Source organism: Python bivittatus, unplaced genomic scaffold, assembly GCF_059951505.1.
Source record: "Python bivittatus isolate LINGU-HERP-01145 unplaced genomic scaffold, Pbiv_v1 ctg000190_np1212, whole genome shotgun sequence".
Lineage (NCBI taxonomy): Eukaryota > Metazoa > Chordata > Lepidosauria > Squamata > Pythonidae > Python > Python bivittatus.
Genome location: NW_028277042.1, coordinates 5580001 through 5592285, shown reverse-complemented (window position 1 = coordinate 5592285; position 12285 = coordinate 5580001). Strand labels below are relative to the sequence as shown.

Here is a 12285-nt window from a genome sequence, read left to right as displayed (position 1 = left end):
GCAGGGTTGAGCCTGTTTAATGGTCAAGAGGCAACTTTCTGTCTAAAGCTCTTGTTTCTAAGTAGCTCTCCAGTCCAAATCAGGTTTAAAAATCAAATAAGAATGGAAAATAAAGATCCTTGGTTACACATCCACAATCCCCACTAGACCACAGATAAAACAGAGTATTTCATCTGATTCATTTTGCCCAGTGTGGTGTGAGACCTTACTTTCTATTTATCCTAAATTTGCATCTACCCCTAAATATTGTGCAAATGTGTGTCCACTGTCATCTTGTGTTTGCTCTTCGCTGATGAGAAGAATAGGCTGTGCTGTTCAAATACATTTGATCCTTGCAGGCCAATGAGATGCTGTTTTGTGGAAGAAAGTTGACGGCGCAAGAGGCCTGCAGCAGAGGACTTGTCTCCCAGGTCTTTTGGCCCACCACATTCGGGCAGGAAGTGATGCTGAGGGTTAAAGAAATGGCGTCCTGCAGTGCAGTGGTAAGAAGAATGTGAGGTTTTATGGAGAACTTTGGAGAGTTTATGTCACACGTTTCTAACCTCATCTCTTTCAGGAACTCACTTCGAAGGGACTTCAGACAAAGCACTGCCTCTCTTGTCTCTTGTTTACTTATTTATTAAATTTATAGGCTGCCCAACTCCATCCTGACTAAAAGGAAATAATTAAACACGGAATTCAGAGCTCTTACAAAACAAACATCCAGAAAAAAGAATGCTAGCACCACCAGAAGAAACATCCCGTAAGAACTCCCCCACCCTCTCTAGCCCAAGAGCTGGGGGATGAAATGTTATATAGTTGATGTCCTAAAGGGATTAGGGTGGTGTTTCTCAACCTTGGCAACTTTAAGATATGTGGACTTCAACTCCCAGAATTCTGGAAGTTAGTCCACACATCTTAAAGTCGTCAAGGTTGAGAAACACTGGATTAGGGGACAAAAAACTGGAGAGCCAGTTTGGTCTAGAGGTGAAGGCCCCAGGCTAGAAAGCAGGAGATTGCAAATTCTAGTCCCACCTTAGGCATGAAAGCGAGCTGGGTGACTTTGGGCCAGTCCCTCTCTCTCAGCCCAACTCACCTCACAGGGCTGTTGTTGTGGGGAAAATAGGAGGAGGAATAAGTATTAGGCATGCTTGCCACCTTGAATTACGTATAAAAATAATAAAGGTGAGATAAAAAATGTAAAAAAATAAAAAATAAACTAGGGATTGCCAGTGGTTACCCAGTTTTTTTCATGAAAGAGGGTGATCCTAGGCCCTTTTGATGGCTCTTTTGATGGCTTCTGGAGCCCCTCCCAAACATAATTGCTGAAAATCTATGACACAGTTAGCTTCATGAATAAATAAACAAGTTGAGATCGAAAATGCAGACAGCTATAATGTTAGCCCTAAAATAGACTTTACGTAGGTTACCTGCTTAATAAGTAAATGAATGGAAACTTCTTCTTGAAACGCCCCTACAAAAGCCAGATGGGGAAACATCCCAGAAAATCCTGATCTTGTCCAAAGGTATGACGTATTCTTCCCCATTGCCTACCTGCTGTAGTCTCCCCAGCTCCAAAATCTGTTAAGGATGGGGGTGCCTGGCTTCAAAAAGGTAACCCCAAGCAGGATGTAGAACTCCTGGATTCGGTGTTACATCCTCCAATAATTTTTCACACATTATGCAAGTCCTGAGTTTTCACTGCGTGAGAGGTATGGAAGTAAGTTGGTAGAGAGGTATTTTTTCCTCCCCACCTTTGTATGAAAGATTGTAACGTTATTCCCTCTGGCAAAGACACAGCAGCTTCCCTTTTTGCTTGAAAGAGCAGCAGCAAGGCACCAGGGACTTTTAATTACACGTATTGTACATTATTCCTCCTCCAAAATGTTTGGAAAAAAGGACACAAAAGAGACACATATTACAAAAGCATTGTGCGTGTCTTGGATGAGTCGATAAGCATATTGATCTGATGAGGACCCTGGATAGGTGCTGTGTTCTTCATTTCCCATCGTATTTCCAACACCTTCATTTCATCTTCTGTTTTTATAACATGCAGCATTAGGGTCCTCTAGGTCAAGAAACTCATAAAAGGAATAAAGAAAATCACCAGTGAAGCTAAGAATGCTTCCTGCTTACCCAACCCTCTTATTTTTTTTTAGGTTAATTATATCCCTTTGTTCTACTATGATAATAATGCAAAGCGGCTTTCGGTTGGTAAACTAAGATCCACCAGAATTAAAAAAAATAATGTAAACAAGGTACCTGTTAGAATAGTAACAACAATAAGAATATAAAACAGTAACAAGGCAAGAAGGGTGAAACTTCCAGCAAAAATAAAATTACATTTCTATTTAAAAAAAAAAAAAAGAAGGTCAGTTGTGGATGGATAGACAAAAGTGAATACTGTATGAACTCAGATTTCCTGGTTTTCAGTTCAGTCTTGTGAACTACTGTATTATTGTAGAATACAAAAACACCAAGGGAAAGGATGCCTGTGGGGGGGGAGGTGTCAAAAAAATCAAGATGGGGTCTACAAAGACCTACCTCTTTTTTATGGGTTTCGTACATACAATATACCTAAAGAACAGCAATGCTTCAATCTTATAGACACCATCTTGAATTTTTTTTTTTTTACACTACCACTTCCCTGTGGACACCCCTGACAAATGTTATATTTTATTAAAGTATTGTTTTATGGAATCCATCCTTTAGAATGGATGAAATGAACAAGTAGATCCAGCGGTCACAGTCTTTCCAGGCACATTTGGAATTTTGAATGCAGATTGTGGATGTTTCTATCAAAGGGCTGATCTGGTCATTAGGGGCAATCACAAGATCCCAGTTTAATAAGGAAGTGTCAGTATTTGATGAGGAAGTTTGATTCAAAGACCATTTGGCTAAATCTCCCAACCAAATCAGGTTTCCAAATCAGGCCAGCAAGTGCACCCAATAATTCAAATCAAATGCCTCCAAATCAGTTCAGACTTCTGCAGATGTGGAGAGAGAGTTTATTCTGAATCAGCTCAGGAGTCCACATCAAAGTGAAAAATTGAAACTTATCAGAAATCAGAATTGGGTAAATAAATTGAGACCCATGATGGTGTAGTGGTGAAAGTGCTGGACTGGAAATGAAGCCACTGAAGCTCCCTGGATGACTTTGGACCAACTATTCTCTGGCAATTCAAACTATCCCATAGAATTGTTGCTGTGGGGAAAAATAGAGGAGAGTGTGCAATGTGTGTTATCTTGAGCTCCTATACAAAAGGCGGGATATATATCTAAATAAATAAATAATACAGCTTCTTTTCGCTCTGTATGTCTTGCCCAGTTTCAGATGGGAGACCAAGCTGGGGAGACGTTTGTTAAATGGTGAGGGGCTGCATTCACTTGGAGACCCTTGGTTGGGGGCTGTACATGCCAAGACTATCAGAATGGGTGGAAAATTTGGGCCCTGTGCTAAGTCAGTTGTCCAAGAACTGAACTGATCAGTTCCAATGAAGCCAAGAGCTCATAGGTTTCCTAACTAATTTTTTTTCCTCCTAATAGTATTAATAAATTCCAACGCTGCAATGGAATTATAATTTCTTTCTCCTAGGTTTTAGAAGAATCTAAATGCTTGGTTCGGAGTTTCCTAAAATCTGGCCTTGAAGACGTGAACGAGAAAGAATGTCAGATGTTAAAGCAACTCTGGAGTTCTTCCAAAGGACTAGATTCATTATTCAGCTATCTACAAGACAAGATCTATGAAGTTTGACATTGTTGTATGACTTGAAAGAAAAAGGGGAAAGAATGTTCTGGGACAAAAGAGATTTCAGGTGTCTCCGGGTTTGAGAAAAATAATATGAAAGTCAAAACCCAGATCCAGCAAATCCTCCAGAGGATTTTTGTGACAGCGTATCTAACATATCTGAGGTTGTACCAGTTTCCTTGTGAACTCTTCCTAGCAGGATTGATTTTCCTTTGTTGAAGGAAGGGTAGATGTATTGACCCAGCCTTTGGCAAGAATTGCATCTGAACACAAAGGTGGCTGGAGAGAAACATACATTCCACGTGCCAGAAGCACTAGTGGTAACCCTTTAAGGCACACCACAAATCTCACTTCTTTTGTCTTCTTTTTTATTATTATTATTAATTAACTTATTCTTGCTACTGTAAGCAACTTGTCACAGCATCAGTCTAAATGGCTCAGTTTAGAATTCAGGCCTAAATCATATTTACCCAGCTGGCCTGCTTTAAGAAGATGTCAATGCTTTTTATTGGTTGGAACATTAACAATGGAACACAACGTACGTGGGGAAGGGAGATATAATTTATAATGGATGATGGATAAAAGAAAATAATTTTGCAAAAAAAAAAAACTTATAAAAAAAACCCTACCTGGATTCCTCCCCCTTTTTGGGTGAGTTTATTTAATTAATTTATTTGTGTGTGTGTGTGTGTGTGTGTACGGATATATATATATATATATATATATATATATATATATACACGCACCTCATTATTAATTATCCTTATATTTACCTAGGTGGGATAGGTTTTGCACATGTGTACGATCTCCTTGATTGTCTTTACAAAGATTGTGCTATATGAGCAAAGACAAAAGGCAGTGATCAAACAATGCCATTGACTATTGGGGGCATTTAAAAAAGGAAGAACTCTGTCTGTGATTCGTATTCAGGAATTGTCCTCCAAGGTGGACATTGTGTTTGAATCTTCCTTAAGGAAAAACAGTGGAGTGCCGAAACTGTGAGTGTAACACAAATCCTTTTGAGAACTTGAGGAATAGGGCAGGGTGTACCATTTTTTTTTTTAATAACAAATGTTTACTATTTTTTCTAATCAGCTGAATAGTAACAACCCAATTGCACCAACCTAGGGTACCAACCAAGAATGAAGAATTCCTGCTTGCTATAGAGCATAGAGGCTACCCCCACCCACACTCCCCGAGAAGAGGTATAATACTCTTAAAGATGCCATTCAAATGCTGCTACAAAAGGTTCTTGTATTCCTTTGATTTCCCAGCAAATGATAGCTCTTCTTTCCATTAGAAGCATGCAGAAAGACAGAGTTTTCCTTTGGAACACTCGATGCTCCTTGGCTCTTAGAATCTGACCCCAATACTTCCTGGAAGCGCTGCAGAGATTTTTCTATAATTGCATCGATTTAACACCTTAGACTGTCTGCGAAGTCTCTGGAGAAATAATGGACGGACTGTGTTCTTTTCAAGTTGGCAAGGTCCAGTCAAGGTGCATTAAAAGGAGAATGTTTACATGTATGGGCTGCTTTAGGAGGTGGCCGCCCATCTTCTAGCTACGAAGATTGCAGAAGGAAGAGGGGACAGCCAAACATCTCTGGCTTTAAGTTCATTTCATGAAGTGTGACTTCCATCAGTTTTCTGAACTTTTTGTTTGCTTTTCTTTCTTTCTTTCTTTTTTCTCTGTAGTTGCTTCCATTTAAATTCAATTTCTTATTAGGTGTTAGAGCTTCCAAATGGGATATTGAATTTCTGGGGATGAGAGAGACTTCCCGTGCTTAGTTTGATTTTTTAAAATGCATTTCATTTAGCAAAACTCTCTCTAGTCTGGAAGTCTCTACAACATTCTTACAAATCAGTGCACAGTCTTACGGATGGCAAAGAATCTCAACAAATAAATCATTTGATACCGGCATCCAGCTGTTCTGGACTCAGGGCTAAAATCCTTGAAGTATATAATACCAAGCAAATGGAAATCATGGAAATAAAATATATGGCAAAACATCCATTTACTGAAATAATACTTTTATGATTTTCAAAATGTAGTACAGCCCTGCTTCCAGAAATACATTTTCATGAACTAGCAGGAAGACATTCCAGCACTGAAACTTGCTTTGAGTGGATGGAATTCTTGGAATCCTAAACTTCTGGGTTTCCAAATATACCTGTTTTTGAAACGTTAATATATTTTTTTTCACAGCTTTTTCAAGGAATTCTTGTTTTCACATTTTCCTGGCCAATGAGTAGTTGAAACAGGCTGAATATAATTCCTTCATAAAAAAAATCAAATTCTAAATCTTACTTTTAAAAAAAAATGCATCAATATGATTATTCTAATTTCAGGGTTTTTTAAACAAATTTAAGGTCAGTAATTATTTTAAAAAGGAAAAAAAAAAAGCTTCCTCATCTAATTTTATCTTTCCAGCGTCACTTGAGTATTTAGCTATATAGGTGTGCTGTATATACTGGGTTGAATATCTTTATTAATATTCACAGTATTTAATAAAATGCAAATTTGCTGTTAAGTATGTTATATTATTTCATGTAAATGGTTTTGTACAAATCTTTAAAGATTCCCCAGTTTTTGCATTTGTAGATATGAAAAAGTAAGCAATTCATTTTTCTCTGTTTGTCTTGCATGTGTGTGTGTGTGTGTGTGTGTGTGTGTATGTGTGTATATATATATATATATATATATATATATATATATACAGTATATATGTATATACATATATATATATATGTATTGCTGTACATAAAATGTGTGTAAGTTGGGTGCCCTTCTGTTTCAATGAATAAGCTTGCTGATTTTAATACAGTATATATTTTCAAAAAATATAAACTTTTTATATTTCTGTGGTAGATTAGGGTAAGCGTTTTAGGCAATCTTTTTACACTATGGTTAACTCTTCTTTTAATCTCTAGTATTCTGGGATTGATGCCAATTGTTTTTCACTTAGAATAATACACTGTTTTACTGTTATTAATATATGCAGACAGGTTTTTGGTTTCCTTCCTTCATTTCTTCCAGCCTTGAAATACATGAATTTGTAGATTTGCTGCATTTGTGAATAAGCCTTACCACTAGTTTGAAACAAAGATTGTTAACTGCATAAGGAAAATGAAAAGTCAACTCTTTGGGGTGGTAGAATATCAAGGATTATAACATCCTTCCATAATCTGAGAATTCCAGGAGTTGTAGGCCCAACGCATCTGGAGGACATGGGGTTGAGAAAGGTTGGGTTAGAACATCAGATCCTGCCATGCAGACATGAAACAAATGGGGACAATTCATAATGAAACCTTTCCACTCGCAAAACTGACCCCTCTTCCAAGCATAATTTTTCTGCGCTTCAGGTTCTGGACTTGGATCAACCTGGAGAACATTTGAAGAGAGGTGGTTTGAAGGAGGGAACCAATGTTAAATGGATTTAACCCCCATTACTTTTGATGAACTTTTAAGAAACCCCCTTTCCTCCAACAGCTGCATTCAGACAGTTGGCAAATTTAGAATGCAGGGCCTTAATTTTTTTCTAGTGAAATGGAGAATACGGGTTGTTCTGGTTGTATGTGTGTGTGTTCTTTTCAAACATAGTTAGGCTCTTTAGCATGAGATTTCTTCTATAGTCAGGGATGGGAGCCTCTAGCCCATGGGTCTAGTCGGGCCTATCTAACCAACCCTAATCAAGCTCAGGTTCTTTGGGTGGCTCAACCTGTAAAAGTCAAACCTGGTTGAAGCCAACTCTCTTTAAGAGACCCTAAAGTTTACATAAGAGATGTAGAGACAATCTGAATTGTGCATTTAAATGCTCCACATCCTGGATGTATTATCTCTGTTTACCCTATTAACAATATGTTTTGAAGCCATACTTAATATTGTTGCCACTACTTCAAATATACACAAGGAAAGTCCTTCATGTAATTCACTCACATTTTCAAACAGGATCTTGGCTTCTAAGGAATAATATATGTAAATATAAAGCTTCCATTAAAAACAATAAGGACCAAAGAATTCCATTTTCCCAACCACGCCTTGGGTTATCACATCCTCTTCAACATGCATCTTGCATCATGTTTTAATTCGTTTTAGAGAAAGAAAAAGGGGCAAGGTAGCCAGAGTGAGTCTATCTGCTGAAAAAAACATGGAAAAAGAAAATGAAAAATAGTTATAAGTGATGAGGTGTCTATTGGTAAGGCTTATTACCAAACTTTGAAGATAAAGCAGGTAACCAAAAAAAGAGAAAAGAATTAAAATATAGATGTTTTCAGATATGGCCCATAAGTTATTTTGTTGTCTGAATGTCATGTTTCCAATATTTGTGAAGATGAAGACTGCACAGTATGACCAAAATGAGGGTATGGGGCACCCCTTAACCACAGTGTTGTAAATATTTCAGATATTAGTTAAGTACTGAGGGATGCATATCTTCTGATATATCTGATATAGTGACTGTGTAGATCAAATTGTACACAATTTATTTGTCAATGGTCCTGTAAACTAGTGTATGAACACATTTTTCTGGGTGCCTTAGAAGTTGTATTTTTCATGTGTGTTAATATGCAGTATTTATACATTGTGAGAAGCTGCTTTGAATAAAAACATTGGAACTTCCATTTGGTGGCTTTAGCGAATGGGGCTGTGGCAGACTGTGTCAAGGTGGGGTGAAGTTTGTGCATGACACCCCCCTAGAGTGTTTCCAGAACCGTTCCCAGGTTTCAGATAGCTTGATTAGGAGTGGGTAACCTTTTCGGACCAAGAACTTCAGTTTGTCTTCAGTGAATTTGGCAAAAGTCACACCTATATTGAAAAAGATCAAAACTATCACATCTGGGGCACAAACATCTGGACAATCATTAGATGGGAGTGGTGCGTACATAGGCGTCCATATGCATGAGTCAAAAATATCAAGATTTAGCTGGAACCACACAATTTCAGCTCCATCCATTTTTTATGTGCTTCAGTGGATGTCCCTGAATGAATGTTTTCTGTGTGCCAAAAAGGGGTTACATATCTTCTTTATCTGCACTAATGAGAAACAGTTGCAGCTGCATATTTAATGGAGAAAGAAGACTGGTTCCCATATCTGATTTAGCCATAATATATTTGGTTGGATTTGGCTTAGTACAATGTGTGATCCTGGACACTACTGCCTATGCTTTAGTCTTATGTGGAAACCCAAGTATTAGGCCTGAACTATGGTTTAAAAAACCGTGGCTTACCAGATACTTGCACTCAGTTTGCCAGCCAAACTACCACTGGAAAAGTTAATGGTCAAGTTCTCCTCCTGCCACAGATTAATTGGGTGGCTTTGTGAAGCTGTACTATAGCTTCAAATTCCACATGAGTCTGATGTACCTTTTCAAAAGGGCCTTTTTAGAATGTGTATATTTTTTAAAATTTGAAAACTTAAAATTTAAAAATGTTTGCACAACATTTTGCAAAACTCCAGACCACCAGATGGCAGCAAAAGGAGAGAAGAGTCCAACTCTTTCCTGCCATCTAGTGGCCAGGTATAGACTACAACTGGTAACATGAAAAAAATAATCCTCAGAATTGCAGAAATTAAATGCAATGCTTTCTATTTTCAGTGCTCTCCACTTTCAACACTTCAGCAACTTTTGTGGCAGTCACATGATCAAATTGTGTCTTCCAGATGTGCCCACTAAATGTGTTGGACTTCAACTCCCAGAATTCCTAGCCAGCATAGCCAAAAGAATTGCTTTGGTCATGCTGGCTGGGATTTCAGGGAGCTGAAGTCCAGTATACCTTGGACACCAGTTTAGGGAAGACTGCTCTAGAATCCTATTATATTGGTATCAGCCCTCCAAAATAGACCAAACTAAGAAACCAATGCCCTATAGTTCATGACTACTTTTATTGTAACAGCTTTAGTAACAGAATCTTGCAATCTAAATGTGCTTCCCCTCTTCCTCACTTTATGTTCATGTGAACCAGGGAGGAGATGTCTGAGATGTTGCCTCAAATTATTTTCTTGACTCTGGCTCAAGCCCCTCTTATCTCACCATTGCCTTGGTCACAGCTCTTCCTCCTGTCTTTCAAGATCCTTCCCTCTGCCCTCTACAATTGGGCACTTGAGCAGACAAAGGAACTTTAAAAGGCAGCTCCCATCCCATGTGTGGCCACCACAGTTTGCTCCAGAGTAAATCCATTAAGTTCTTAAATGATAGTAAAAAAGTCATGTTTATAAGGAAGGTTTGGTGGGGCATGGTTCTCTCTTTCTCTCTTACTTCTTTTGACTAGCATTGACTCAACAGCAATGAATCTTTTTGCATTAAAATGTGCATGCTTTTTTAAAGATTATAGCTGAATGTTAGGCTAAAAAACTTGGAATATAATGGCTAGGGTCACACATGCTAAGCTATGTTTTGCTTAACCATAGTTCACTAAGTTACAATTGTCTGGATTTATTCTTAGTATTAAACAGTACTTTGTACTACTGTGTATCAAGCTCTGTTTTGCACATTGCCCTAAGCTATGGTTTGCTTCACTACAGTTTGTTAAAATCATAACTAATTTCCTTCATGTTAAGTGATAAATCGTGGATAGGTTTTGTAGAGAAACAAAGAGATGACATAGAAAAAGCCAGGGAAAACAAGAACAAATGAGAGAGAAACTCAAGATTGTTCTGCTTTGACTCTTTGGTGTAAGAGGAAGGGAAGGGAAACACTACTGAACTTTCAAGATTGATATCCACCCTTCAAGACAGGCCAGGTCAGGAAACTGGCACCACAGGAAATACTAGAAATTTCCTGTATTGAAAAGCTGTAATAACAATCTTGAAAGTCTGAGAGTGTTTCCCCTTCCTTCCCTCTTATACCAAACTTGAATTTCTTTCTCACACTTTCCTGATTTCCTGGGCTAAGCTCGTGTTTTACTAATAGTTTCTGCATACCTTCTCCAAGATCATCTCTATACACCTCTACAGATTTACAGGGCCCCCTACCACAAAACTAATGTTATTACGGTCTAATGAAATGTGTGGATCCACTTGGTGGAAGCTGATTTTAAAGAAATCTGTAGGATTTTGCTGTAAAGCTGTTCCACGATGTACAAATGTGTGAGAAGTGGTTTGATAGAACATGATGAAGTAAGTAACTTCATAGCATAAATTTGGCAAATTAGCAATAAGTTTTTGCTTCAAACAAGCAGAGAAATCCAAGCAAGGTGTGAAAGAACAAAGGGAGTCTGCCATTTCTTCTTCCTGCTTAAATTATACAAAACTCCAGATAACAAAAATGAAAAAAGTCAGTTTTTAATTTTTTTTCCTCTTTGCAGGGGTAGAGGAAATTAGACATTTCCTATATTTTGGCAGATGTTTTATATTTCCTGAAATTATATTGTATTTTACATCAGCACGTAAAGGTATAACAAAATTACATGCACGTGGTTCTTTTTACAGGCTGCGGTGATTTTTGTTCTAAAAAGAAAGAGTGTGAAAGATGTCAAAATGTAATTGAGCAGTTTAAGGAATACATTCATTTCTTGCTGTGTTCCAAACATATCAAAGTAAACTTTTTCCCCAGTCCTTCCTTTAGTGTCATTTATCATACAAAAGCAGAACCTAAATTTACTTGAAAACCATTATAAATAGCTTTTCTTATACAATAATTCTACCAACAATTTGTTGCTTCAAAGGCAGTAAAAATATATTACAGCCTGTCCAATGAGGTCAGCTAGAACGGGCATGATATGGGTCCTGTCAATTAAACCAGGGTTCCTCAACTTTGGCAACTAAAATTGCCAAGGTTGAGGAACCCTGGATTAAACAATGTCATCTTGCAGGGCCTAGGAAGTGTGTCTTCTCAGTTATGATTCCTGCCTTCTGGAATGACATCCCCCCAGAGATCCATATTATTCCCATCTTACTGATTTTTTGCAAACTGTTAAAAATCTGTTTCTTCTTACAGGTCTTGGGATATAGAAGTGGTCAGGTTCCTCTGTTTTTTTGGCTTTTTTTTTTTTTTTGGTTTCTTTTGTGTTTTTCTGGATTTTTTGTGTTATGGGGTTGGCCTTCTGGTTGGTGGTATCCCTTTTTGCTACATGTGTTCTCTTTTCATTCTCTTTTAGTTGTAAGCCACCGAGAGTCGTTGTGGAGTTTGGCAGCCTCAAAATGGAATCAAATCAATGAATGCATTGGTAGGCCGTCATTGTAGACGACATTAGCTAGATAACTAGTTACTGCATTTGGGGGCTACAGTTTTGTGAGTGTAAGCCCCATTGAATAAGATACAATAAATAAGTTGAGATCCTCTAGAGGTTTTGTGCATTCAGTTGTTCTATACCTTGTGAGATAGGCACTGCACCTGCAAATCTACTAGATTTAATTTTGGTTCCTTAGTAAAACATCAGAATGGAGAAAGGAGTTAAGCGACTGAACAGTCTTATTTCCCATCCAACAGAACAAAGTGAAGAGGACCTGGTCTTGGGAAAAAGTTTGGTAGGAGAAATAGGAATATCTATAGGTTGTATCAGGCCCAGAGATTCTGCCATCTTCTTACTGCATCATATATTTTGTTTTATTTCATTCATT

At 37.8% G+C, this 12285-nt stretch overlaps 1 protein-coding gene across 1 annotated transcript in view; it reads left to right on the top strand.

The window, feature by feature from the left end:
* CDYL2 (chromodomain Y like 2) overlaps positions 1–8349 on the top strand; it is a 71023-nt gene extending 62674 nt beyond the window's left edge. The window contains exons 6-7 of the mRNA XM_088135989.1: positions 339–482; positions 3575–8349. Of these exons, the coding sequence (XP_087992115.1) occupies positions 339–482; positions 3575–3733 (303 nt within the window). The 3' untranslated portion in view covers positions 3734–8349. The remainder of the gene's footprint in view (positions 1–338; positions 483–3574) is intronic.
* Positions 8350–12285: the final 3936 nt, after the last annotated feature.